This window comes from Trichoderma atroviride, chromosome 3 (assembly GCF_020647795.1).
Source record: "Trichoderma atroviride chromosome 3, complete sequence".
In the NCBI taxonomy this organism is placed as follows: Eukaryota; Fungi; Ascomycota; class Sordariomycetes; order Hypocreales; family Hypocreaceae; genus Trichoderma; species Trichoderma atroviride.
The window spans coordinates 3,675,457-3,702,040 of NC_089402.1; the positions used below are offsets into that span (position 1 = coordinate 3,675,457).

At 51.3% G+C, this 26,584-nt stretch overlaps 12 protein-coding genes across 12 annotated transcripts; 6 read left to right on the forward strand and 6 right to left on the reverse strand.

Moving 5' to 3' along the window:
- The first annotated feature begins 49 nt into the window (after nucleotides 1–49).
- On the forward strand, nucleotides 50–2,029 carry TrAtP1_006482 (uncharacterized protein). Its single transcript, XM_014083072.2, has 3 exons — nucleotides 50–435; nucleotides 772–1,536; nucleotides 1,624–2,029. The coding sequence occupies exons 1-3, from the start codon at nucleotides 292–294 to the stop codon at nucleotides 1,630–1,632; spliced, it is 918 nt and encodes a 305-aa protein (XP_013938547.1). The 5' UTR covers nucleotides 50–291; the 3' UTR covers nucleotides 1,633–2,029.
- TrAtP1_006483 (uncharacterized protein) lies at nucleotides 2,030–3,559 on the reverse strand. Its single transcript, XM_014083073.2, has one exon. It carries the CDS (start codon nucleotides 3,447–3,449, stop codon nucleotides 2,118–2,120), a length of 1,332 nt encoding a protein of 443 aa, XP_013938548.1. The 5' UTR covers nucleotides 3,450–3,559; the 3' UTR covers nucleotides 2,030–2,117.
- Nucleotides 3,560–3,727: 168 nt separating this feature from the next.
- Nucleotides 3,728–5,573, forward strand: TrAtP1_006484 (uncharacterized protein). Its single transcript, XM_066113145.1, has 3 exons — nucleotides 3,728–4,104; nucleotides 4,166–5,142; nucleotides 5,217–5,573. The coding sequence occupies exons 1-3, from the start codon at nucleotides 3,798–3,800 to the stop codon at nucleotides 5,424–5,426; spliced, it is 1,494 nt and encodes a 497-aa protein (XP_065969231.1). The 5' UTR covers nucleotides 3,728–3,797; the 3' UTR covers nucleotides 5,427–5,573.
- Nucleotides 5,574–5,722: 149 nt separating this feature from the next.
- On the reverse strand, nucleotides 5,723–9,207 carry TrAtP1_006485 (uncharacterized protein; the record flags this gene model as incomplete). Its single annotated transcript, XM_014083075.2, has 3 exons — nucleotides 5,723–5,899; nucleotides 5,970–8,581; nucleotides 8,853–9,207. The coding sequence occupies 3 exons, from the start codon at nucleotides 9,205–9,207 to the stop codon at nucleotides 5,723–5,725; spliced, it is 3,144 nt and encodes a 1,047-aa protein (XP_013938550.2).
- Nucleotides 9,208–9,402: 195 nt separating this feature from the next.
- TrAtP1_006486 (uncharacterized protein) lies at nucleotides 9,403–10,260 on the forward strand (the record flags this gene model as incomplete). Its single annotated transcript, XM_014083076.1, has 2 exons — nucleotides 9,403–9,547; nucleotides 9,725–10,260. 2 exons carry the CDS (start codon nucleotides 9,403–9,405, stop codon nucleotides 10,258–10,260), a joined length of 681 nt encoding a protein of 226 aa, XP_013938551.1.
- A 404-nt stretch (nucleotides 10,261–10,664) lies between these two features.
- On the reverse strand, nucleotides 10,665–11,281 carry TrAtP1_006487 (uncharacterized protein; the record flags this gene model as incomplete). Its single annotated transcript, XM_014083077.1, has 3 exons — nucleotides 10,665–10,937; nucleotides 10,999–11,127; nucleotides 11,180–11,281. The coding sequence occupies 3 exons, from the start codon at nucleotides 11,279–11,281 to the stop codon at nucleotides 10,665–10,667; spliced, it is 504 nt and encodes a 167-aa protein (XP_013938552.1).
- A 341-nt stretch (nucleotides 11,282–11,622) lies between these two features.
- On the reverse strand, nucleotides 11,623–13,830 carry TrAtP1_006488 (uncharacterized protein). Its single transcript, XM_066113146.1, has 2 exons — nucleotides 13,377–13,830; nucleotides 11,623–13,261 (listed from the first exon to the last, which is right to left on the reverse strand). The coding sequence occupies exons 1-2, from the start codon at nucleotides 13,574–13,576 to the stop codon at nucleotides 12,283–12,285; spliced, it is 1,179 nt and encodes a 392-aa protein (XP_065969232.1). The 5' UTR covers nucleotides 13,577–13,830; the 3' UTR covers nucleotides 11,623–12,282.
- A 24-nt stretch (nucleotides 13,831–13,854) lies between these two features.
- TrAtP1_006489 (uncharacterized protein) lies at nucleotides 13,855–17,334 on the reverse strand. The gene is made up of 3 exons (XM_014083079.2): nucleotides 16,961–17,334; nucleotides 16,081–16,901; nucleotides 13,855–16,027 (listed from the first exon to the last, which is right to left on the reverse strand). Exons 1-3 carry the CDS (start codon nucleotides 17,221–17,223, stop codon nucleotides 14,265–14,267), a joined length of 2,847 nt encoding a protein of 948 aa, XP_013938554.1. The 5' UTR covers nucleotides 17,224–17,334; the 3' UTR covers nucleotides 13,855–14,264.
- Nucleotides 17,335–17,360: 26 nt separating this feature from the next.
- Nucleotides 17,361–19,809, forward strand: TrAtP1_006490 (uncharacterized protein). Its single transcript, XM_066113147.1, has 4 exons — nucleotides 17,361–17,540; nucleotides 17,602–17,663; nucleotides 17,717–17,803; nucleotides 17,862–19,809. Exons 1-4 carry the CDS (start codon nucleotides 17,505–17,507, stop codon nucleotides 17,914–17,916), a joined length of 240 nt encoding a protein of 79 aa, XP_065969233.1. The 5' UTR covers nucleotides 17,361–17,504; the 3' UTR covers nucleotides 17,917–19,809.
- Nucleotides 19,810–21,967: 2,158 nt separating this feature from the next.
- On the forward strand, nucleotides 21,968–23,972 carry TrAtP1_006491 (uncharacterized protein; the record flags this gene model as incomplete). Its single annotated transcript, XM_014083083.2, has 7 exons — nucleotides 21,968–22,086; nucleotides 22,148–22,370; nucleotides 22,432–22,530; nucleotides 22,589–22,684; nucleotides 22,761–22,911; nucleotides 22,966–23,356; nucleotides 23,426–23,972. 7 exons carry the CDS (start codon nucleotides 21,968–21,970, stop codon nucleotides 23,970–23,972), a joined length of 1,626 nt encoding a protein of 541 aa, XP_013938558.2.
- Nucleotides 23,973–24,123: 151 nt separating this feature from the next.
- Nucleotides 24,124–24,471, forward strand: TrAtP1_006492 (uncharacterized protein; the record flags this gene model as incomplete). Its single annotated transcript, XM_066113148.1, has 1 exon — nucleotides 24,124–24,471. The coding sequence occupies one exon, from the start codon at nucleotides 24,124–24,126 to the stop codon at nucleotides 24,469–24,471; it is 348 nt and encodes a 115-aa protein (XP_065969234.1).
- A 940-nt stretch (nucleotides 24,472–25,411) lies between these two features.
- Nucleotides 25,412–26,362, reverse strand: TrAtP1_006493 (uncharacterized protein; the record flags this gene model as incomplete). Its single annotated transcript, XM_066113149.1, has 1 exon — nucleotides 25,412–26,362. One exon carries the CDS (start codon nucleotides 26,360–26,362, stop codon nucleotides 25,412–25,414), a length of 951 nt encoding a protein of 316 aa, XP_065969235.1.
- Between the last annotated feature and the right edge of the window lie 222 nt (nucleotides 26,363–26,584).

Genomic DNA, 26,584 nt, shown 5'->3' on the forward strand with positions numbered 1-26,584 from the left:
GCGGCTAAATCCCGGAATCCTCCGTCCCGCCCACGCCATTTCCAGCGCCAGCAGCTCCGTATGCGACGAATTGATTCGCCGCGCGCCGCGTGGGCAGAAAGCAAGAGAGAGAACTTGCATCTTCATTTTTTTTCCCTTCTGGCAATTTGCTTCTGAAAAGCCCTTCGTCTTCCAATCTCCCGCCAGTACTCCTCCTGCCTCGCCTGGGATTTCATTCGTCGCTTGCCCAGCTTCTCTCGGCTTTTGAAAGATTATTTCGCCAAGGGCACATATAAAAAAGAAAAGAAAAAGATGCCGGGCATGGATCAGCGTGAGCTCGAGTCGCGCGTAAAGGCGCTGACCAAGGTGGTGGCCGCCAACGAGCCTCCGGAGAATGCGCTGAAGCTGCTGGAGACGCTGAAGAAGGATGCATCACCGACAGAAGAGATGCTGCGGGTAGGTGTCCTTTTCTTTTCGGCGCATCGCTAGGGTGATTTTTCGGGAGGGTGATCCTGGGAGAAGGGAGGAGGCTTGGTTTCCATTCTCTGCACACTTTCTTGGCTTATATGGGCAGTGAAATGGGATGGATGGGATGTGCTCCATTCAGACTGATTAGCTGTCAAGTTTGGAAAATGTCACCCAACTGACCCCCAGTCACTGTCCATCATTGCCTCCAATCGCAGCTTTCTTGTACTGCTATATAATGCCCTCTCTTTTTTTCTTTTTTTTCCCGTTCGTCTGCAGCTATCTTCAAAACCTTTTGTCTGACATCAATTGTCGCAAATCTACTAGGCCACGCGCGCAGGTGTTTTCGTCGGCAAGTTGCGGTCAAATCCCAACAAAGAGATTGCTCGAGCCGCCTCCGAACTGGTGATCAAGTGGAAGAAGCTCGTCGAGCAAGAGAAGAACTCCAAGCTGCAAAAGGCGAAAATGGGCTCCCCATCGGCTCCCGCAGCTGCATCGCCGCCCAACCCATCCAGCAACGCATCCTCCGCCGGCGGCGCCAAGAAGGCGTTCAAGGGCGACCCCGAGAAGCGCAAGTTCGACACCGACGGCGTGAGCATCAAGCGAACCGAGTCCAACGTCCGCAACCAGTGCATTGGCCTCATCTACAACGGCCTGGCCTACCGATCGATCGAGTCCGAGACCGATGTCATCGCCAGGGCTGTTGCCGTCGAGCATGCCGCATTCACGACCCTCAAGGGCGAGACCCCCGAGTACAAGAAGAAGATCCGGTCGCTATTCACAAATCTCAAGAACAAGTCGAACCGAGACTTGGGCAAGCAAGTCATGGCAGGAGATATCTCGCCCGAGAAGTTTGTCAACATGACGGACGAGGAGCTCAAGAGCGAGGATCAACGCAAGATGGAGCTTGAGCTGGAGAAGGAGAACATGAAGAAGGCCCAGGTGCCGATGGCGGAGAAGAGCATCAGTGACAGTCTGGAATGCGGCAAGTGTAAGAAGAAGCGAGTCAGCTACACCCAGGCGCAGACACGAAGTGCCGATGAACCGATGACGACATTTTGCGAGTGTATGAACTGCGGTAATCGTTGGAAGGTTTGTTCTCTCATTCTCTCCCTGTGTATCATTTTTGATGCGCCCCCATTGCATTATGAATATGTTTTAACAAGAGATATTCTATAGTTCTCGTAACGAGGCGACGAGAAAGAAGATTTATGAATGATAGCGCCGCGTCTGCTCCAAGGGGTTGGAAGACACTAACTCAATGAGCTTTTTTTATTCTTCTTTTCGACGGAGTGCTTGGGGTGGACTTTTCTTAGGATGGGAGTTATGGAAAATTTTAATCTTGCTTTTTCAGGAATTGTTTTGAAGGTCTCAAAGAACTTCAGGCGCCATGCTGTGTTTTTTACTTTCACTCTTCACCTTTTTCTTTTTTTCTTCTCCTTTTTTTTTTCAATCCCTCGTCGGGATGTCGTTTTTTGGCGATGCGTGCACATCACAAACATGATGGTGCTGTGAAGCCATGTACTCTATTTTCTCTATTCTTTAACTTAGATCGCTAATAGATCTTTGATCTTGTTCCGTTACATCTTTTCCCCATATCATACATATGTACTGCTGCTCGTAAAGGGCTATTCTTGTGTACTGGATCATAAAGCTTTTAATGATTTAGCTCATTATTCTGATATTCCCAACTCAGTAAAGAGATCCGTGGCCTCCTCTTCCTCCAGGCCCATTTCTTTGATATTCTTCCAGAACTTGCTCAAATGCCGAGTACCAGAATCGCACAGCAGAGTGACGACCCTGCTTCCAGGAGGAAGCCTCATTGCGGTGACAACAGCTGCAACACAGTTGACGGAGCTGCTGCTGCCCACAAAGATGCCGTCATTTTCGACAAGCCACCTAGCCATGCGACAAGCTTGATCGTCCGTCACTTTGACGGCATCGTCGAGCAAATCTCTGCCGATTTCAAAATTGTTCGTCACCCGGTTAATACCGATTCCTTCCACCATTGTGTCAACTTGCTGTCTCCGCCGGGTGCCCTCCTTCTCAGTAGACGAATACATGACGCCGTGCTTGATCTTGTTGTACAGCCCGCTTCCCTGGGGATCTGCCAGAACGACCTTGAGATTGCTCATCTTTGCATCCAGCTTCAAGTACCTCGCCACTCCTGATATCGTGCCACCTGTTCCGGCACCAGCAACGAATGCGTCGAGATTACCATCTGTCTGCTGGTAGATCTCCGGGCCTGTGCTGACGGCATGGGCTTGCCAGTTGGACTCGGTTTCGAATTGGTTCGCAAAGAAGCCTTTGCTGCCATCTGTGGATGATTGCGTATGCTCAATGGCGCGCCTTCGGGCCAGGTTCACAAAGTGATCGGGGCTGGTAATAGGTGCGACAGCAACTCTCTCAACGGTCGCGCCCAGGTGAATCAAAAGGTCTGATTTTTCAAAGGCTTGGTCATCAGGCATGCAAATATGGGCTTTGTATCCCTTTGCGCGGGCCAGAGTCGCAAGAGAAATGCCCGTGCTGCCTACTGTTCCCTCATAGATGGTGTCGCCTTGATGAGGCGTCAAGAGTCCCTGTTTCTCAGCCTCCAAAATCATATTAAGCGCTACTCGATCCTTGGGGCTGTTGCCTGCACCGTTGAGAAACTCGGCCTTGGCAAGAATGATGCGGCCGGTAGCTTGAGAAAGAGAAGGGATCTCGATGAGGGGCGTGTTGCCGATACATCCTTCAATGCCGTTGGATGCAATCTCCGGGGCACGAGATGACGATGGCGCCGGCTCATGATCTTCCAGCTGCACCGGTGCCATCCAGAAGAAACTGCTTCTTCGAGGATCCGTTGATCGCACATTGCTGGGTTTACGCCGAAATGTTTTATGTTGATATCGGGACTCCAGCTCGGGATACAGCTCTTTGAAGCCCAGGGTAGCGACGATGCCGGCCGTGAAGGCAACGGCTATGGCTGCCGTGCCATATGCTTTGGGATGGTCGCTCAATGACATACTGCTTTCTTTTGCCGAATACGTCTCACCATAATCATGAAAATGAAGCCCCCATTTCTGAGGTGTTGCTGGACTTGTCAGAAGCAAAGCATGAATCACGCGAGATGGGAAACTTTCAAATTCGAGACTCTAACTGATGTCATCCAGATCCCTGCAGAAAATCAGCACCAAAAACAGTACGTACCCAGGAACCGGTTCGCGGGGCAGCCCTACTACTTCCCGGAACAAACCACTTTCCGGGCCATAGCTGCGGGATCTACCTCCATAGATAGCTAAAAGAGAAAACATTCGATCTTATCGTGACCTGTTCACAAAACACAGCCGCAAACAGAGGTGGGAGAAAAGATCATGGACTCTCCCATTGTGGCTCACCTCTTTCGCCAACTGTTTCGGCACCGTCCGCGCGGATGCCAGGGTCTGCGCAATGGCCTCGCCAGCAGGCCTCACAGGCAGCCAGCTCGCGGGCTCGTGAACAAAGCCTCGATAGATCGGGGCATGAAGACAAACGAGAGTCGCTGGCAGCAGCGGACGCACATCTTGCCGGAGGACCGCAGAGAGGAGTTTGCAGAGTACCCGTACATCTCGCTGCAGGAGCTGAAGATGAGGAGTGAGCGGCCTCGGAAAGTAAAGATGCTGCTTCGGGACTTTATAGACGGTATGTGATGCGGATCATGTGCGACATGGGACTTGAGGCTCACGGTGGAAAACATTCACAGATAGTCTCTACAACCCCTCATACGGCTACTTCTCCAAAGAAGCCGTCATTTTCAGCCCAGGCGAGCCCTTTGACTTCAATTCCATGCGCGACGAGCTGGAGTTCCAAGCGGACCTCGGCAGGCGATACACCGAATTCGAAGACCTCCTCGACGAGAAAGAAGGCGAAAGCGCAACAAGACAGCTCTGGCACACGCCCACGGAGCTCTTCCGGCCCTTCTACGGCGAGGCCATTGCCCGCTACCTCGTGTCCAACTACCGCCTCACCACGTATCCGTACGACGACCTGCTCATCTTCGAAATGGGCGCCGGCCGGGGCACCCTCATGCTCAACATCCTCGACTACATCCGCGCCGCCGACCCGCAAGTCTACGCCCGCACCAAGTTCAACATCATCGAAATCTCCTCTTCCCTCGCGGCCCTCCAAAACCGCCACCTCCTCTCCACCGCCGAATCGCGCGGCCACGCAGACAAAGTCGAAATCATCAACAAGTCCATCTTCGAATGGGACCAGTACGTGCCCTCGCCGTGCTTCTTCCTCGCCATGGAGGTCTTTGACAACTTCTCCCACGACGGCATCCGATACGACGTCACCACCGAGGAGCCCCTGCAGGGCCACGTGCTCATCGACGGCGACGGCGACTTTTACGAATTCTACGTCCACGAGCTGGACCCCCTCGCCGCAAGATTCTTCCGCGTCCGCCATGCCGCCACGGGGGGCAACTATCCCAAGCCGTACCCTTCCAACCCTGTTCTTCGGTACATGTCCACCAAGATGCCCTTCGCCGCCAACCTGTCCCAGGCCGAGTTCATCCCCACCAGACTGATGCAATTCTTCGACGTCCTGGAAAAGTACTTCCCCGCCCACCGCCTCGTCACCTCCGATTTCGACTCTCTCCCTCAAGCCATCAAGGGTCTCAACGCTCCCGTCGTGCAGACTCGGTTCCAACGAAAAATGGTGCCCGTCACGACTCCCCTTGTAAGTTGGGAAGCCCCTTCTTTTTTTAAAAGGGGAAAAGAAAAGTCATTAAGTAACTAACATCCACAACACAGGTCCACCAAGGGTACTTTGACATTCTCTTCCCCACAGACTTCAACATCACTGAAGCCATTTACCGCGCCATCACCGGCAAGCTCACCCGCGTCATGACCCATGGGGACTTTTTGCGCCGATGGGCCTATGTCGAGGATACGGAGACTCGGAGCGGAGAGAATCCCCTCTTGTCGCATTACAGAAATGCCAGTGTCATGGTTACTGTATAACTACGTGTATATGCATATATAACTATAGACTCCACCCCCTTTCACGAATTGTATACATACAGTTACGAGCAATGAACTTATGCATTGTATGCTCATTGCTTTCTTTGCATAATCTCTTTACATTGTCCCCCGGGTGAAAGTCTTAGAATTCCTATATATTTTTTCTTATTTTTTGAGACTTTTGTTTTGTTTCATATCGCTACCTATCTACCGTAGTTCCTTTTCCATCCATGCATATTAGCCTTTCAATTTGGCCAAACATCATCCAGCTACTATAATACACAAACTCCTCCTATTTAAAGCTTCAACTTCTCGTCAAGCCATTTCCGTGCAGTCTCAACAGCATCCTCAATCTTCTCAGGCTGAGTTCCCTGGCCTTGGCGAGACGGCTCCTTACCACCGGAGCGGCCACCGATGACGTCGGAGACAGAGGCAGCCCACTTCTCAGCAGTAACTCCCTGTGAAGCCAAGTGCTAAGAATCATGACATGTTAGTGAAAAAGAGTTCCGAGATTTTATATGCTCAATGGGCAGAGTTGCTTACTGTTCCAACATAAACTCCGTGCGCAACAGCGCCTTCCTCCTGGCTACCAACAAACAGATAGACAGACTTTTCCTTGTACTTGGACTGGTAGTGTTTGATGACCTCGCCCACCGCCTTGGCATTGGCGCTGATGGGCAGTCGGCCAACGAACCACTGGCTCTCCTTGTTCGACTCAAAGTGCTTGGTAACGGTGTCGAGAGCAGTCTTGGATTCCGCCTTTTGCTTCTTCTTCTGCTCGGCAACAACGGCGTTGGCAATCTTTTGGAAACGCTGGTTGAACTCGTCCTTGGTCAGCGTTGAGATGACCAGCTGGCTGAGATCCTGTGAGACGGTCTTGACTGCAGCCTCCTTCTCAGGGCCAAAAGGAAGGTTGTCGAGATCTACCAGCTTCTGTTCAAACAGCTTGGCTTCGCGCTGAACCTTGTGAGCAGCCTCACCGGTGTAAGCGATGATACGGCGGATACCCTTGGCAATACCGCTTTCCTCAACGATGATGAGATCCTTGAGCAAACCGGTCTGCTCTACGTGAGTACCACCGCAAAGCTCAACACTGTACTGTCGCCAATCAGCCTTCTTGGGATCGGCAAGCATGGTGTCAACGTCCATGCCGATTGACACTACTCGCACAGGATTGGGATAGGTCTCGCCAAAGACGGCACGAAGGCCCTCAATCTTGAGCGCAAGGTCTAGCTCCACGTCCTTGGCGTAGATTTTATGGTTGGCACGAATGTCCTTGTTTGAAAGCTCTTCAATCTTCTTTAACTCGTCAAGCTTAACCTGTGTCTTGTGTGAGAAATCGAAACGCAGCTTGTCGTTGTCGACCAGTGAGCCCTTTTGGTTGACATCCTCGCCGAGCACTTCCCGCAGGGAGTGGTTGAGAATGTGTGTGCCAGAGTGATTGTTACGGATGGGAGAACGGCGGAGCTCATCATATTCGCAAATGACCTCGTCGTCAGAGTTGAGCTCTCCGTATTCAATGTAGCCGCTGTGGAGGACGTAGCCACCAAAGTCTTGCACGTCCATGACCTTGAACTCGACAACATCGTCAATGACGATGCGGCCAGTATCGGCAATCTGACCACCAGACTCGGCGTAAAAGTTGGTCTTGTCCAGCAAAAGACCAATGGCGGTGTTGGGGGGAATATCCTTGGTCGACTTGGTGAAAGTCTTGCCGTCGAAGATGTACTGCACTTTGCTCTTGCTGTCGCCCTTGAGGTACTTTGCGTCGTCGTTTGTTCGTGGAACCTTGAGTTGTGTGTCGAGCTCGGCAATCTGGTGGACGTCAAGCTTTGCAAATGTCTGTACTGAGTCCTTGACAGCCTTGCTAGCCTCCCTGGCCTTTTCACGGGCAACCGCGACTTCGGCCTCATCGATATCCAAGCCTCGCTCTTCGGCCATCAGTTTGGTCAAGTCGACGGGGAAACCAAATGTGTCGTAGAGTCTCCACACAACATCTCCATCCAGCTTCTTGACGCCATCTTTGGCAGCCTTGGCGGCATATCTCTCAAATTGGGCCTCACCACGATCCAGGGTTCGGGAAAAGGCCTCCTCTTCCTCATCGAGGATCTCCTGGATATCCAGCTGCTTCTTGGCAAGGTCGGGGAATTGCTCGCCCATCTGCGCAACCAAGGCAGGCAGGATTTTGGAGAAGAATGATCCAATCTCGGCATTGAGGTACTTGCGAGCATATCGGACACCACGGCGGAGAATTCGTCGAATGACATAGCCACGGCCGTCGTTGTTAGGCACGGCGCCGTCAGTAATGGCAAATGACATGGTTCGGATGTGGTCGGCGACAACTCGGTAAGCAGTATCAATGCCATCAGTGTCCTCTGCGCCATACTTGTCGGTGTATAGTCTCGCGCCGGTGACCTCTTGGATCTTCTTGAATAGAGGGGTGAAGACATCGGTGGCGTAGTTGGAGGCGGTATCCTGGAGTGCAGACACCAGACGCTCAAAGCCCATACCGGTATCAATGTGCTTCGCGGGAAGGGGCTTCAAGCTTCCATCCTTTTGTCGGTCGAATTGCATGAAAACGAGGTTCCAGATCTCGACAACCATGGGGTCATCCATGTTGACAAGGCTGGCGGCGTTGCGTCCTCCGATCTTGTCGTAGTGGACCTCGCTGCAAGGGCCGCAAGGACCCTGGTCACCCATCTCCCAAAAGTTATCCTTCATGTTTCCAGGAATAATGTGATCCTCGGGCACGCCAGTCTTCTGCCACAGCTCTTTGGCCTCCAGATCGGGTTCGAGGCCAAGGGCTGGGTTGCCCTCAAAGTATGTAACGTAGAGTCGTGAAGGGTCCAGACCATACACCTTGGTCAGGAGCTCCCAGGCCATCTCGATGGCATCCTTCTTGAAGTAGTCGCCGAATGACCAGTTGCCCAGCATCTCGAAAAAGGTGTGGTGGTAGCTGTCCTTGCCGACATCGTCGAGATCGTTGTGCTTGCCACCGGCGCGGATGACCTTTTGGGTGTCGACGGCGCGCTTCAGGCTGGACATGGGATCGGACTTGTTGACGGTGCCCAGGAAGATGGGCTTGAACTGGTTCATGCCCGCATTGGTGAAGAGCAGGGTCGGGTCATTGTGAGGGACGACGGAACCAGAGGGCACTAGAAAAGAGTCAGAACGCGAGCGACTCTCCGTAGCAGGACGACATGATGCATAGAAAGGAGAAGCGAAGAATAAAAATAAACGATTATAGCATTGCAGCTATACAATGCAATGAGCAATGCAGATAGTAACAGAGAATGCCATGTCTGGCGCTGCGTGACTCCGCAAAAGACTCGGCAATCATCTACACGACCCCGCCACTTGGAGGGGAAGTTGGCGATGCAAACAAAAAAACGGTTTTTTTTTTTCCTTCTTTTCCCCTCGACTTACCCAGCGTGTGACCCCTCTGCTCAAAGAAGTCAAAGAAGGTCTTGCGCACCTGCGCCTCGGGCCAGTTGCCCGTCATGCTTGCAAATGTCTGGAGAAGCCTGCGCTGCAGCACAAAAAGCTGGTTCTGATGCGGATGCGGACGCGGTGGCGATGCGGAAAGGCGAGGGCGATGCAGGGTCGAGTGCAGCGATGCTTCGGCGGGCAATCGGCGGAGGGGCTGCAGCCGTGGCGGGTGGGTTTTGTAGAAACTTCTACAAGAGTGACTCAAGCCTACAAAGAGCGAGGGCCGTCGCCCGCTTCTGGCCGCCGCACAGCAGCTGGTGCACTGTGACTGCGGCCTGGCCAGCGACCACATCAGCGGCAAGCAACAGCCAGCAGACAAAGCTGCATCACCTTGTTTCCTGCAATCCGCAACTCAACTCGACGCAATTCCCGGTCCGGCAGGGTGGCTGGTGATCCGAAGGCGAAGCCGGCGACGCGAGTCTCTCAGCAAAAGGCGGGAGAAGCAAAAAGGCGGGACAAGAGCGAGAAAAGCAAATCTGGCAGCGGCATGCTGGGGACGCAGAGCCCGTCTTCGCCCGCGCCAGGCATTCTTATGGAGGGTTTCGACCAAGCGAGGCACCCGCGGCGCAAGAGGAAGGCCGAGTCGCAGGACAACGAGCGGCTCTCCAAGCGACTCAGCCTGCTGAACATTGGTGAGTTGCGGCTTATTGATTATTTCTGCTGTTTTTCTTTTCTTTTTCCTTTTTTCCGTATTCATCATGCCCCATCCCGTCATTCAATGCAGTGCAATCCATCGCTTCAGCGCACATGTCACCCACCGCATGAACCGCCGAGGCATGATTAGCTAACCTCTCGTCCCGACCTCGCAGAACAAGGCGGCTCCAAGCTCTACGTCCCCGTCGAGACACCATCTGCCAATGGCAATGCAGCCGCAACTTCATCGATAACAAAGGCACCGAGACCACAGAGCGACGATGAGGCGATGCAACTCGACGACTCCAAGCACAAGGTGTACATCTACAACCTGGACGACGAGCTCTCCTCCGACAGCGACAACGACGAGGGCAAGCTAATCTTCTTGCCGGATATCCAGAAGCACCTCCTGGAGAGTCGTATTCCCAAGCATATTCTGGCAAACGACGAGGGCGAGCTAGCAGGCATGCAGCTGGTCCTCTATAGCGACCCCAAGTCCATATCCGTGCCGGAATCGCAAGACGGCGTGCGGAGGGCCATCATTGAAGCCCGCCAGCGAGCAAGAGATAGACAAAAGAAACCAGATACCAACGAGATGCACATCAATAGCATGGCACCAGAGACCACCACTGGGACGATGCCACACGTCGACCCTGCGCCGAACAATGCTTTCCCTATTCACGATATGTGCGATGACATGGATATTGATTGATGTGTTCGAGTGATCGTTTTACAGTTAAAAGTACAGGACAGCGCTATACGTGCAATATACCCGGAGTATAAATAGAGTTTGGGAGTTTTTGGTGTCTTTTTACTTCTTTTTTTTTGTCCTTTTTTTTTCTACTGGTCTCTCTTTTTTTCTATAGGATTATCTGCTTTGCTTATTGTTCCGTCACTGCCAACTTCTTCTTTCTAGGTGCTCAAGCATCAAGACCGGCATTGCAATTGTCGTCGTGTACATTGTCTACCACTTAGGTATACTTTGAGCATGGTCTCCAGTAAATATACATCAGTTCCCGTTACGAAAGTCTCGCGAGTAACACGCCATCTTCGACAGTGATGCCGTTGGATATTCTCTTCCATGAACCCAAGTATTCTTTGAATTCGCCACCACATTTATCTCGTCGCAGCAACGGGAGGCGGTCCCAAGGGTATGTCATAATAGTCTGGCGCAGGGTTGGCTTCGGCCGGTCGTCTGGTAGGTTCTCGCGCGTAGTCGACCTTTTCTACATCGGTATGGCCTGAGTACATGGGAAATTTGGCTGGGTCGTATACCGGTGGGGGAGCCGTGGTGCCCATGTAGTAGCCACCCATTGGATTGTTTGTCTGCGGTACCCATCCGTTTGCCTGTTGACCTGTAGCTGGCTGTCTGGGAGTTCTGACCAAGAACTATTCAAGATCCATTAGTATACGTGTGCAGACAAATGGCACATGGCGATGCAAAACCCACTCTGTGATATCTCAGCGGCGGCAGACCCTTTTTGACTCTTGATCGCAGATGAAGCCAGCTTCCCAAGAGGAATGACAAGATCAACACGATGATGCCTGCCATGATGGACCATTTCACGATGAATGCTTGCTGTTGCGTTTGTTAATGCTGTGTCTAATCAATGGGAAGCTGGACTGCCTACTTTGCTATATCGCCACGGAATAATCTCGTTGTCCTCCCTCACAAAGCCAAAAGGCACGTCGTCGTCTCGCGCTTCCAGCGCCATGAATCCGATACTGGGCATCTTGGCGGTTGATATTCTTGAATCAGAAGAGTTTTTGTTCTGGGCGTCAAAATGGTAGGAAGAGCAAGTAAAAGAAAGAGAGAGAGAGGGAGAGGGAGAGTAAGTAAAAAGAAGAAAAAAGAAAGTTGGACAAAAAAAAATGAGGTCAACAGAGCGGTCAAGCACCAGGCTATCAAGCAGAAAGAGCAAACTTCGAAAAAAGGGAGAAGGAAAGAAGGGAATACAGCAGTGAACAAGAAATGCCCAGCATTTGTTGCTACGGTAGGACCAAAAAAAAGAAATGTCTTGGAACTAGCAGATGGCCCTTGTATTGATTAAATTGCCCATCATCATTTTACTGCTTTATCTAATCAAATAAATGCACGAATTGACATGAACAGCATTCATTTCAATCGGCCATTGCTGGTGCACGTAACGGCGTGGCTGTGCCTTGGCATTCTGCGGCAGATTGTGTTGCGAGCGTGTTTCACCGAGACGAAACGCAACTCCTTGATTGCACATCCCTCCCGCCTGGGTCTGTTTGATCTGCCCGGCTGCCTCACTGCTGCACTTTTTATTTTAAAATTTGGTTTTATGCACAGTGTTGGATCGGTAATCCATGCATTACGATGGCAATCGTCCAAACGTTTCCCGCGCGCATCGTGTTTCTCTCCCTCGGTGGATGAAGGTGGTGGGTTTGTCAACAATCATCGCCACAGCCATGTAAGACATTGCCAGGAGTGCACTTGATGAAGAGCAAACATTGTCCATGCAGGCACACCAAAAGCCCGTACAGTTCACAAGGGCTGCTATCCAGTGACATCGCATATTGTGATAGTCGGTGATACTGGTAGGGAGTCAAATAGCCAATCTCCTTTTGTACAAGGCAAACACTTATTGTGTAGGTAGCTTTCAATCTGTCTTATTCTAATTTGTTACATTTACTTTCTTTTAATAGACGCATCAATCCTGGCCATCCAAGCTTCTGCCAAGAACGGCTCAACCCAGCATCAACCATCCATCTAATGCGCCTCAACAACAGCGGCCGCATTCGCCACCGGCCTCGGCGCATCACGAAGCGCCTCCTTGTGCCTCTGCGCCACGGCCTGCTCCTCGCGAATCGACTTTAGAATCTCCGGGTACCATCGCTCCCCCACATCCGGGTGGCTCTTGACCCTGTTGCGCAGCGTCGCCTCGCCCAAGGTGCTCGCCACGGCGCCGCTGCGGAACGTAAACTCGACGTCGTCGACGCGCCCGCCGGTCCTGTCCACAATCGCCTGCCTCTGCCGCCGAATGTCGTCGGGCACCCTGCCGACGCCGACCTGCTCGAGCTCCTCAAAGGTGGCGTCCAGCTTGATGCCCTGGAAAAAGGGGATGCTGAAGCGCGCGCCGGTGCCGGACTCGGGCGACAGCACGCGGTGCGTTGTCGACACGCACACGCCCTGCGTCAGCGCCTCCATGCCCTGCCCAATGGCCACCACGAGCGTCCTGTCGATGGGCGCGGCGTCGATCCATTCGCCCTGGACGTTTTGCACCTGCAGCCCGCGGTGGTTCGTCGCTTGGAGCAGGTAGCTCGTCAGCATGCTGTCCTTGTGCGGCCCGACGCCCTGGCCCTGCACGCCCGCCGGCAGCCCCAGCTCGGCCAGGTCCGGGTACTTGATGATCTTGAGCTTGTGCTGCGGATCGGCCTCGACGTACTTCTCAAAGGCGTCCCGCGGCAGCCTGATGGCCTCGGCAATCAGCGAGGTGAAGTACATTGTGATTTCGCCCATCTGGCGCATGTACTCGGTGTAAGTGCTGCGGAACTTGGGCGCGCTCTCCTCCGAGGGCCACTGGTTGGGGCCGAGGAGGTTGTAGAATGCCGGCGCGCCTGGGCCTGGGAGGACGTGTTCGGTTGAGAGATCAATCTGCTCTCTGTTGTCCACGGCGCCGGCTGTGATTTCTGCCGAGAGCTGGGAGTAGCCCAGGAAGGATGGCGCATTCTTCATTTCAATCTTGAGCCTATGATGCCTGGTTTAGCAAGAGTAACTCGGGTAAAAACAAAGCGCCGGTGAAATACATATACATATATATGTATATATAGGTTGGAGTATATGTGAGGATGCTTAAATCGTACTTTTCTTCTCGGGGAATGTCAAAGAAGCTTTTGCCCTCTTTGATGACTTCGTCCCATAGCTCATCTGAGATGCCTACATTCTTGAGATATAAAAAGCCCACCTCCATGAGCGCATTGCGAAGCTGATTGAGGAATTCAGGCTTGGTGGCCGGATCCCTGGACAGCTCCAGGTCGAGGATGGGAATCGATGTGAACGACATGACGCTGCGTGGTTGATGACGAGGCTGAGTTCAGTTTTGTATAAGAGAGCTGACAGAGCCTTGAAACAGTAGTGCCACACACACACACACACACACACACACACAAGCTTAAATACCTAAACTCCAATCTGCTTGCTTCCAGAGGGAACCGCTATGGTTTATTCGAGCTTATAGGTTCAAATATCCAGCCTGTCTGCCAATCTTTATAGCGACGTCAAAGGTGGTGCCAATGGCGCCATACGCCAGAAGGTCATCTATCTGCCCATCTCTCCACTCCCCCCGCACTGTAGTGCCGGCCGATCCCGGTAAACGATTGCAAAAGAGGCAAAAAGATGTCAACCTCGTGTGCTTCGATAAAAACGAATCTATTACATACTGTAATAACTCCTCATGCTGTATATCAATAATTTGTAGGTGACTAAACAAAGAAACAAAAGGGTTTTTTGCGTAAATCGGAACACCACATCCTTTTCGCCGATACCCGAGATGGGGTTTATGTACATGTAATAGCGGGTTCGTTCCTGCGTCTGATATCTTGCACTCAAAACGATGATATCTCAGCTTCATTATTCCAAATGACCTGGTAGCCTTCTCTTGGCTACACCAAAGACACACATCTTTCTCTTTTATATATTCCAGTCCACTTGTAGCATTAAATTCTCCCAGAATAACACGATTTTCTTCATCTTCATACAGTACCAGCTGACAGCGGTTTAGTAGCGAGGAGGCTGGTCACCTTGTAAAACATGTCTTCAATAGAAGCTCCCGCAAAAGCCGGGGCAGCATCGAAAATGTCCGCCAGATATTGCTGCGGTATAATGTTGGCTTGGACATCGTCGTTTTCCATCTCCACATCCTCGTCTGCGTTCTGAGCCTCTTCCATCTCATCGTCGCTCTCAGCATCTCCGCCAAGAACGATATCGAGCTTGCCATTATCGGCTTCTTCAGAAACACCGTCGAGTCGCAAATCTTGAAGTGGCTGAGCAGCGAGAATGGTCGAGGCGTTGGATCCCTCAGTGATGGTCCAGACTTGAGCCACGTCGTCCAGAGCGACAAATCCACTAGTGCCAGGAACTGAAACAAGGCTCACAACCCGGTGAGGAGTGTTTCGAACAATTAGCGGCTCTGGGTTGCTAGGGTGGAAGACTCCTATGCTAGATGTTTCGCCAACAGGGAGAGTGACGGCAAAGTTGCCGGACACTGAGTCAACGGCCAGCTGTAACAACTCATCGGATCTAGAACCCTTGGGCATGACGATTCCATACCGCAAGTCATCACCCACAACGTCGTAGACATGCAGCTCCGCAGAGAGCACGATTAGATATTGTGATAGAACTCGCAGGGAATGCAGCTGCCTCTTCCAAAGCCCTTCCAGAACCTTGACGACTTCGCCAGACTCTGCGTTGATCACATACACGGCTCCCGTATCAAGTGCGCCGAATGCTGCAAACAGCGTAGAGCCGTCTTCTGAGAATGCAAGGCGGCCTTGAGCCTTGGCGGGGACCGAGGCGTCATTAGGGATATCTGCAATGGCATTGCGACCAAGTCCATCTCCAATAGGGACCACTTGGGAGCAAACCCAGGTAAATTCCGTAGTGCCCTCTGATCTTCGCGAACCTTGTTGCTGGCGGGCCTTTGGCCGCCATAGGCGAACAATGCCATCTCCGGCAATGGTGGCAAAGCACGCCGAGGCATTGTTTGACGCAAGGTCGAGAACCGTCTCTGGGTGGCTTGTTGCGTGTGGCGCATTCACTCTCGATACAAGAGCAATTGAGCTATCCTCGTCATTGACTTGCCAGAATTTGAGATATGACTCGTGTCTCTCCTTGAGGAATTGGTCTCCAGCGTCGCCACTGACAGTTCCAGCATCCCTGCTTGAAGGAAACCAATCATCAACGCTAGCTAGCCACTTTCCGTCCGCAGAGAAAGCGATATGTGTGACGACCGGCTCTTCAATGGCATAACCCTTGTTTGTCAGGTTCACATCGGTGGGCTGCGTGCGGGCCAATGCTTGCTTAGAAACACTCATAAAGGTTTCAAGATCAAAAGTCTGCAACAGCGGCGCTGAGAATTCTCCCGTCATTGTAGCCTGACGGCCATTGCCAACGCAAACGTGGAATTTGGAGGGCTCGGTTGCCTTGATCGCAGCAGGTATGGGCCGTCGTACTTGGTTCGCTACCGACCAGACACGCTGTACGAGCAAATCTTTGGGCGTCGTAGCCTCAACGGCGGCGGACTGGATTCCAGATACATATGTCGTCGGCTTCAGTTCAGAAGTTGATAAGACCATTGTTGAGTTATCGTCCAAGTGTACGACGTAGGATGACCCGCTGGAAGATACAACAATGTTCTCTATGCTGCCAGATAAATGCGGCAGGTGATTTCTTCTGTTGGTATCCATCTGCCACATCACAAGGACGTTTTCGGAGCCTCCCGAGATCATATAGTTTCCTATCCCAAATGTTAGAAAACCGCATTAGATAAGATACATCTATAAAACATACCATCTCGAGACCATTTGACGGCATGGACTGCCTTTCGGTGCCAGTGAAACTTTTGCGCTTGAATTCCATCTTTAGCTGAGTTGGATTTACCAAGTGCTTGACTCCTAGACAAGGCATCGTGGTACAGATAGATGGCTCCTCGTGCTCCACCAACAATAACATCCACCACTTTGTCGGAATCTCGTCCTTTGCTCTTGTTACCAGAGAGGGCCGAGGCTGGGTACACTCTGAAGTCAAGAGTGGTGATGAGATCGGGGACGTCGAAAGAAAAGAATTCGTACTGGAGCTGTTCGAAGCCAGCGGGCTGCTCCTGTGATGCCACACCAAGAAATAGAGTCTCGTTGAAGGCGCCAACCAAAACTGAGCCGTCTTGGCTGGACTCAATCAGATGCAGTCCATTTCCTGGCTTCTTGACGGACAATATATTCTTTGATAGAGGAGAAGACAGAATATCGCCTCCATATGTAGTCAACTCCATCCGATTTGCGCTATTCGATTCGGCCACCACGACGACATCAGCCTTTGCGCCCGCAGCATTCGTTGTCGTCACTGTGATAGCTTTGGCAGTTCCCGTTACAGTCTGGAAGCACTGGTGCGACTCGTTTGTCTCTGTCCATTTCACATAGTAAATGTGACCATCCGAGCAAGCTACCCAGATGTATTCAGGGTTCTGGAGAGACAGCCGAGTCGCAACAATGCTTGCAGGAGAGTCGCCCTTTTGCGCGGAGGAATCGACGACGCCTATCGGAATTCGTCTCAGGAGAAGCGAGTCGCTAGCTGTGTATACTTGAACGGAGGTGTTGTAGGTCAAAATTAAGAATCTTAAGGACGTCAGAATAGGTAGCCCTTCCAGAAACTAGGAAATGAACTGGCTTCTTACTGGTCATCTTGAGTTAGGATCGGATCAATGTCAAGCATTCTACCACCCATGGGCTTAGAGAGCCGCCAGCCAGTTTCTCCGTCATGGGAACGGCTGACAATATCCTCCCCATTTTGAAGCTTTTCAGATTCAACATCTCCGTTGGCCGTAGAATCGGCTTGCGGCTGTCTTGATCTCTTTGTTCGCGCGTCGGTTTCGTTTAGGTCCCTCTTTCTCTTTTTGGTCGGATCGTCCTTGGGCTTGGAAATCTTGCTGCCCGCCATTTTGACAAGAGTTCAAAAAAAAAAAAATTGCCAAAATGAAGAATTTTGGAAGTCAATTGGCAGGCTATAGCAGCAAGTTACTGGTTCAAAGTACTAGAAGCAATGCGCCGCAGAAATTTTGGTGCCGCCGTGAACTTTTTCCAGCTATCAGCGATAAGATAAGCACCGCGCGGCAGAACGTCGGCAGCAATAATATTTTCAGCTACCCGCGTCGCTTCAAGCAACTCTTCCCGCTGCCAGATTCTCTACCGCAAAGCTATATTCATCATCACATCGCCAAAATGATTATTCCCATCCGCTGCTTCTCCTGTGGAAAGGTAGGCATCCAGATACTTTGTTTTTCCCAGCGCCAAAATGGATGATGACTGATTACAATAGGTCACTGGCGACCTTTGGGAGCGCTATCTCCAGCTGATCGCAGACCCGCGCAAGACCGATGGGTATGGTATCCTTTCAACTGTCAAGGCAGGCCTCGGGACTAACTTCAAGAAAGTGATGCCATGGACGAGTTAGGTCTGAAGCGCTACTGCTGCCGACGTATGATCATGACACACGTCGACCTCATCGAGAAGCTTCTAAAGTACGGCACCACAATCGAGATTCGAAGATGCCCCCCTGATTGCTAATCAATCTCTTAGGTACACCCCCGATGGACGCAACGAAAAGAAGCAGAGATTGAACGAGTCGGCATAAAGTTTTGATCAAATAGAAAGATGTGATGCACAGTTTGGCGTTTTGGATCTTGTTAATACGTATTTTCTGGCTTGGCGCAAGGACGAATAAAAATCAGATTGCAACGATGGCGGCGAGGCCGTAAACACGCCGTAATAATCGAACGATGACTTCTACTTTACTCGCAATATTGCGGCACCTTACAGCAACCACGGCATACTGTTGATGTTTTCTCTTCAGGATGGGATACAGATGAATCGTGAGATGGTATGTGGGAGATATGGTAATACCACAAGGGCTCAGGTCCAGCTTTGGATTGGATTGTGTGGAATAACTAATGTTCTACAAGGCAAGGATCCTGTCCAATACCACATATACGGCAGTTAATATCGCAAGATACAAGTGGATAGTTGCAAACCTAGCTATTCACCGCTTCCTATCGTCATGTGCGTACGCCACAGAGTAGTGATTCTTGGACGCATATTGGTTAGCTCCCAGTCGTCTAGTCCTATCAATTTCCAGCACATATCCATAGTGCAGCGTAAATGAGTCAGAGCTATCACTTAGAGAGCCCATCTGGACTCCAGCGTCATAAAGCAAGACGTCGAAGTTACGCATCAACTGCAATCCATCAATGCAGTACGTAGTAGGGTGGATATTCATTACAAGGATACCGGCGCGAAGGAATGGGCGGACAGCTTTTAGGTGGTTATTGTCACGAGAGAAGAAAGCCTTTAGCTGTATTGTTTTCCCAAGAGCCTCATCTACTTGCCGGTAGGTTGGAGACTAAATCCTTGGGCTCGCCGCTATGTATGCACCCATCGAGTGCATTGCATAAACGCCTCTTCAGCTGTTGGGTGCAAACCTCCATCCTTTAGTACGACAGCTGGCATTCACTAGTGCTGGCTCACTCCATCTCTATTGGTGTGTTGGTTCGAAGCGGGCATGCTTCCATGCAGCCAGCTTGATGTTGATTCGTGTAAATGCGTTTCATACTACCAAGCAGCTAATCCAGCGAGGCTGGTTTATGCTGCGGCTCCCGTGGGGAAAAGCGTTTATATAGGTATCCACGGGAATGTAGTTGAGATAACAAGTAACCACAATTTCGCCGCGACCTGCCATGGCATTTTGCTGTGCAAAATAACTTGCCAGTGGTAGTAAACCTGCACGAAGCTGTGAGGTTTCAGATTCAGGACAACAGCGGCCCGAGAGTGGACCATTCCCATCCATACAGCAGAAGGATATGATATATGAGTGAACTCCGTACCACTTACTGCAATAGGCCGTCACGATGTGCATCACTGTAGAATAGAGATACTGCCACATGCAGTGCCAGTTCAGCAGAATCCCACGCCAAGCCAAGAACGCAAGCTGTGGGTGCGACGCGAAGAGCCTATAAAGCTTAGCAGCCTGTGACAACTTGCATGCCCGACTTATTCCCTTCCTGCTGGCCTCGAGCGCTGCTCTACGCCCGCCCGGAAGCCTTCCATGTGCCTTATCTGCATGTTCTCACACACACTGGCATACATACATACAAACAAGCATCTGGTGACTCCGCTCAGGCTCGGGGAAGCAGAAAATCGGCGACCCACTGGCGGGTGCTTCGAGAGAGCTGGTGGGCCTTTGGCCGAGCCTAACCGGCTTTGTAGCAGCAGTAGCGCCGGGACCAGATCGTCGGGTCGAGCGCTGCCAATCAGCGGGTTGAGAAACTCTGTCTGCGGACTGAGCACAGGGGTCGAGGGGCATCGCGGACCACGAACCGAGCAGATTGGCGCTGTGACGAGAAACGATGGTGGTGGGAGGGCTGGAGTCTTCACCTCTGAGTCGAGCAGCGTCGCCGAGGTTGGGCTGATGCTCGGAGATGGAGCTTGCTACTGGGTTAGACGTGGCAGCATGTTGGAAGCAGTTGCTGCGACCAACAGCATATTCATGTCATGGACACGGAGAGCAGTTCCGTAAATAGCATGGAGCACGCAGTCTCTGGGTGGTCAGTCAATCAATTGCGAGTCAGCAGTCCAGCCTTGCCTCCAAGTGTCAGCAGCACATTTCCGTGTTGGTGGTCGTGAAATCCTCAAGCCATTGTTTTGGCTTGCACATATGGGTGACTTCAAGAAGGAACTCCAAAGCCATCAGCTCTCAACTTTTTGGACGCTCTCTTTTTTTTCTCTCGCTCGACCTCGCATATTCTCCATGCACGCTCGACCAGGGGTCTTGGTTCGTCGACAAATCGTGACTAGCATGTCATCCACCTGAATTAAGCGCCGACGCCTGTCGACTCTATGCATGCTGCATCCACTCTGCGACCGATCGTGTCTGTGAGTGGCCAGTTGCTGTTTTCTGAAGGTCCTCTTCAAGAACTAGATGCAGCGCAGCAGTTCCCCGCCCCGGTCGCGTCGCATTGTCAGGCAAGGCTTTCAAGGTTGCAGTGTCCAACAGACAACAAGGAAGCGAGAGAAAGGTGATTCTCTTGTTTGTGGGCATTGGGTCCTCTTTTGTTTGCGAGCCGGTGGTAGCAGCATGAAGAGTTGAGGAAAAGGGCAGCAGGAACCACTGCGTATTCTGTAGATATCTTGCAAGAGGTATGAGATATAAGGGTAGATTAGGTCTTTGCGTAACGTCTGCAGTGCTCGTATCATTGTCGGGATTCCTCCAAGCAGCACTTTGCCGACTCGACAGCCTTCTTTCGCGTAGCTGACCCATCTGTACCTTTGCGCAAGCCGCGGCTATTCGCGAGACTGCTGGCTTGTCATTTCTTCTTTGAGCGACGGGCATCGTTGCCAGCCCTCCACTCTCGGCTGGGCGAGCGCGCTCTGTGAGCTGATTCCCCCACGAAGGCGCATCCGCCAGGGATTCACGATGCCTAGCAGTCAATTGTCAGTCGACAAGTATCAGCGTACTAGCAGGATCAAGAGCACGGCAGATTAAGCGACGGGCTGGCGCCTTGCGTCTGTTCTTACCCACCGTGAGGCCTGGATATGTACCAGTAGAGTAGGCGTTCTTCTTTAACCGCGGGCTCGAGCTACACGTACATTAGCTGGCGGATGGATCCTGCATGCATGCCGTGGCCCATAGGCCTATAGGCGCCGTAGCAGCTCCGGCAATAGCACTCGAGGCTCTGTGCCTCGACCGCCCGCTGGCCAAGTTCATCCATCCTCCAGCTCGTCTTTCCTCACACACCAAGGCTAGGCTTTGAGGCCGTCTTACCGATCCATCGGTCCTCCATCCAAGGCTCTCAGTGTGACTCGCCATTCGCCGCATTGTGGACACTTTGGTTCCTTTCCTCTATTGTGACCGGACTAGCCTTGAGCCTCTCTTGTCTTCTGGCCTCCCTCCTTCAAAGCTGTCTGCTGACGAAGCCCTTTACTTGCTCACCCACCCACAAAGCTTCGACTTGATATCAAGGACGTCGACTTGCCGAGCTCTTTGCTGTTCTCTTCTCCGCTTCGCCCAGCCCACCTGCAGTAGTGGTATCCGGAAAGCGGCGTCCATTAAGCGCGAGCTCCAGAGCGCGGAGTCTACTTCTGCTTGCTGCGACTCCATACTCACAAACGCCATTCCTCCATCAACGAGGCCCGGAACGAGGACTAGCTGGAGTCTGTGCAGCCCGGCGTCGCTGCATGTTCTGAGCAGGGGTGTGCTGACCCCTGGTCCCTCTGCCTGGCCGCGGCGTCTCTTAAACCAGCCAGCCCGCCATCCAGCGTGCCTGGACTGCCTTGCCCGATCTACGACTGGGACGTTTCGAAGTGCAGCTTTGCTTCTATTCTGGAAGCACGACCGTCAATCGAGGCCCGCGATTGCGACCGCCTCTGCTAGCTCTTCGAAACACCATTCCCGCCGCATCTCGAGCGCTTCACATCGCCACAACTGCGGCTGCGACCCAAGGCTTTTTTTCGTGGGGTAATTAGAGGCCGTCTGCGCTGTCAGCTTGGAAGCAGGGCTTTCTGGGCTTCTTTGCTGCTGCGCAGATCACTGTTTCCAGAAGGAGACGAAGAAAAAAGTTGCTGTATAAGACAGCTCGACGTTGCAGTCTTTGGCGCCATTCTTCTCTCGCGCGCTGCATTGATCGACTATCATGGCCCTCGAAGCGCCGCTACGATCATCCGCTGGGAGCCTACAGTTCAAATTCAGCCACCACGACGACATGTCTGCGACGTCCGAATCCGATGGAGTCAGATCTCCATACAGAATCATGTATGCTCGAGACGCTTGTCGACCTGTTTTTCTGTTACCATCGCTAACTTCTTCATTTTAGGTCTTCTCCCCCGCCTGCCACTGACTCTTCTTCTCTTCGGCCTGACTCTATTCACCATCGCTTATCGTCCCAATCGATGCACGTATTGAGCCCCAGTGACATTGTCGGACCATCTCCTGTAACGTCCAACGGCACTGAGACTACAGAGATTGAAGATGACATTGCCGACGACGTCGAGCTAGATCATGTAGCAAGGGAAAATCACTATCGTCAGCATTCAGATGTAAGTAAATTAGATACCAGGACGTCAAGTTGCGTACGTCCCAGTGCTAATATCAGGATAGGTGTTTATGCTTACAACCAATCTGCCGGATATTGTTCGCCAAGGCAATCCCGAAGAAGCTGTCTCGGTTATCCATGCTCCGGAAAGCTTTGCTAGTTGGGTAAGCATTGCGTGCAGACAACTTACCTGATATGCAACATGGCTAAATTTACATATAGGCATCCAGCGAGCCTTCCGCCAAGTCAGTTACCTCGACTGAAAGATCATCACCTAAAGGAGATGGCGCCAGCCAACCTTCGTCTACCTTCAATAGCGTTAGTGCAACCTCTACCAACATACTCCGTACACGAACAATTAATTGCAGAAGCTGACGAAATTCTCATAATAAAGCCGCCCAGCCATCCTACTCGGCCCCCTATCTCCACCGATGTCAAGCCAGTGCGATATAGTCTAGATAGCGCCACTCCAAGGGCACAAGACTTGCAAGATATGCTTGTCGATGGTAGCCGGCTGCGCTCTAGCAGCACCAGCAGCCTTGAAAGTCGGTGTCTTGCATATTCTTCTACGCCGCCATGCCATTGCTAACTAGTTACAGAAATCGATGAACAGACCGAGGCCGAGGGCGATGATGACGATGAAGAGCCCTTTCCCCATGTACCCCAGGTAGCTGATGAGATTGGCGACCTGCGAACTCTCCTTCACGAGTCTTGGACTTTGTGCAATACTCTAGCCAATCTAAGTTCAATGCATAGACCGAGAGCTTTCAGAGATTCGGGAACTCCTGATGCCGTCGAAAGAGCGTGGAGAGCGTGTTGGAAGCTCTGCCATAAGCTCTACGACAACCAGGATGAGGATCCGGCATATCTAAGCGTCAAGTTCAATCTAGACCTGTGCCGTGACTTTTGCCAGGCTCTGTTCGACGTTCGTGAGAAAAAGGACGAGCTGGCAGACTCCGTCCTAAGGGTTAGCTTTGAATTGAATAACCAGTAAGTGTTTCCCCCCCCCCCCCCTGAATCCTCACTTCTTCCCTCTACTTTTCTAATACCCCGCAACAGTTTATATAGCGCTCAAGACAATCGAAACCTACCAGAGGAATTCAGAGAACGCACTCTCGATTTCTACATCACACTATGCCATCGTCTAATGAAGCAGCGAGTTGACCTTGTTGGCAAAACTGATCAACTCCTCGGGGCTTGCTGGACGCTTGCAGAAATGCTGTTCAGTCTGCGTCAGAATAGACTGGAGGGTAAGCCTCCAGACAGCGAACTACTCCTTTCTACGGTTCAAGCATGCTGGGGCTTGGGCGACCTATTCAAAGACAGCTGGACAAAGGTGTCCACGGATAGAAACACCCCTCGGCCCTCTCATGCAAGCTTCTTCTCCCAGCCCTCGGACCAAACTGGACGTGAAAGTCGTCAGTCAAATCGCTCGTCACGTCACTCAAAGCAAGTAAGCATCAAGAGCGTCCATCAAGAAGAGCGGCCGCGGAAGCCCCCCGCCAGTCCCCGAAACTCCAGTCACAGAATTCGAGGACACTCCGATCTCTCCAGAAAGTCGCTCCCCACAAATGCCCAATCTCCTAGTACTTGGCCCTTCCAGTGATAATGGTCGAGGTGGAAGGTGGTCCAGCAGTGCTTCCAATCTGTCAAGCTTCTCCCACAGCAGCAATAGGACTTCAAGCACCGCGACCACGACCAATGCAGCTGAAGATCCCAACGTTACACGGGCCAAGATTCTGGTTCTCCGAGCCGCGATGAATCTTGGATTCGACCGTGAAACCATTGCTGATCCAAAGACAGCACCTGCACTGTTGCAAAACTTTGTACAAGCCCTACCAGCAGACTCTTTTGGCCCTCTTCCAAGAGATACTTCCCTCTTTAAGCAGTTCAAAAACGCCGTCCTCATGGACGCATTTATTCCTCGCAACCATTCAATGCCCTCACGGGGCAAGCGCGTCTCAGCCGTGGATATGGCTAAGAGCGTCTCGACTTTGGCCAATAACTCGCCTCGCTATGCCTACTTGAGGGATCTGTTTAGATTTGTCTTCAACTTCTCTCTTGAGGAAGTTGAAGCTCGACGACACACCAGCATTGCGATTTAAAAATCTGAGACCCTTGCATATGGTCTTTCTATACGTTTACCTGGAGAAGATTTACCATGGATGATAAAGGGCGAATTAAAAAGTGAAGAGGAGAGAGGAGAGAAGAGAGAAAAAGAGAAGGCAATTGGGACAATGTGATACGAGTTTTAGCGACCATCTTTTTTCCTGTTTCCATGTGCTCTATATACCCCTTTGCACTACACTTTTTTTAAGTTGATTACGGCGCTTGGGGGGGGGAGTGAGATAATGTAAAGGAGGAATAGTCTGTTTATCAGGGTTAGTTATGTATCTGGCGGGGCAGCAGTCATTTAGCGAAAAAATAAACAACACGACAAGGGAAGGGGGAGGTAGAGCTGTATGATCATTCGCTTCTTGGATAATGGGTTTAATTTCGATATGTTGCCGCAAGGCAAAAAAGGAGTTTGGAAGCTGTTTTTGGGAGGAACCTTTGCTGTTTTCTATTGAATTTGGGGAGGTAATCGTCAGTTAGCATTTCAGATTTCCAATCACTAGTTTTGGGAAGCACTTTGTTTATTTAACTTGTGGAAGATATTATCAGTTAGCATTTCCGATTTTCAAATACAAGTTGTGGAGAGCACTTTTGTGGTTATTTGAGTTAGGAGATTATCTTTGGTTGAGATTTGAGATTTGTTTGCAATACTACTTAAAAAAGAAAAACTGAAATGAAAGAAGAGAGCAAATGAACCCCATTCGCCTAAGTGCTTGTATACCACAGCACTTTGAGTTCGGATATACCCGTCCTTGCTGCTTCTGTTCAAATAGAGCTCCTATTCGCTCTCTTTTGTGCATTATGTCTTGGTTTTTAATACCAAATTCTTTGTGCTCCAACATTGTTTATACAGCCGATTTGCACCGTTGCGAGAAATAGAAAAGATGAAACGATAATAGCCTCCCATGAAATGGCATATATCAAACAGTCTCAAGATGATGAACTCTTTGTGGGCGTTTCCTTTCCGCGCTTAGCTTCATCCAAGGGAGAAGACATAGATGTACGAGGTTGGGGGGAAGGCGAGTTCGTAGCCAGCAGTCTTGGATCAATCGTACCAGACATATCACTTGCTGTACCGTGCACAGCGCAAACATGTCGTCCAGGAGTGGATCGTCTGTGGAATGAATGAGGCCGATATCTAGCTTGCATCATCAAGGGCGAGAAAGCCGTTGTCGTATTGTTCACTGGGTACGATAGTTGCGTATAAGGCATGGCGGTTGTGGTGTTCAGACTAGGGATTTGGGCCATGTTAAGAAGCTCGAATGCGCTAGCATCAAAGCTGAAATGCTGTTGACCAGACTGCAGCGAGTGATTATGCTGTCCTTGAGTAGGCAAGCTCGAATTATACATGTTCGTATTGTTGTAAAGTGTTTGACGGACAGCTTGCGAAGAAGCAGCTGTAGGGCCCGTCTGGCTTACACTTTCAAATGGAAAGCTTATGGGCGATGCAGTGAAGTCGAAAAGAGAGAGATTTTGGGGAGAGGAGTTGAGGGGAGGAGTAGTGTGAGCCCAGTTTGTGCCACTCTCCATCTGAGCTAGATTCAATTGCTTTGTACCATGCTGGGGACATGTTGACTCAATAGGAACCTCCTGAAAGCTTGGGATTAGTTGAGGAGCTACCCCTGATAGATTCTGCACATATGGTGCGTTCTCCAAGTTTGATATTTCAGAACCAGGCAAGGTTGGAATGGTGCCAACATTAGTATGAGAATAGAGCTGCTGTTCTTGTTGCAGCAGTTGCTGGTGTTGTTCCTGATGTCCTGCATATGGAGGCGAACTGAGGCTGGGTGTGGCGGGCGAAAACTGCGAGACTTGTTGGCCGCCCAGCTGAGAAGAGGGCTGTCGAAACTGGTACTGATCTGCAGTTGGCGACTGGAACATCGTGTATCCCATCGATTGGTTTTCCATCATTGGAGATTGTGATGCTTGGGTTATAGCGGAAGAATCTGCGCTACCACTAATGCTTGTGAATACTGGAGTATTTCCAGCCGCTTCCCAACTATGACTGTTCATGAACATGGATGGAGCCCAAGTAATTCTAGTGTTCGTGCTGTGCAGCAGCGCAAGATTTTGTGGATGCTGGAAGCCTTGAAACATTCCCGC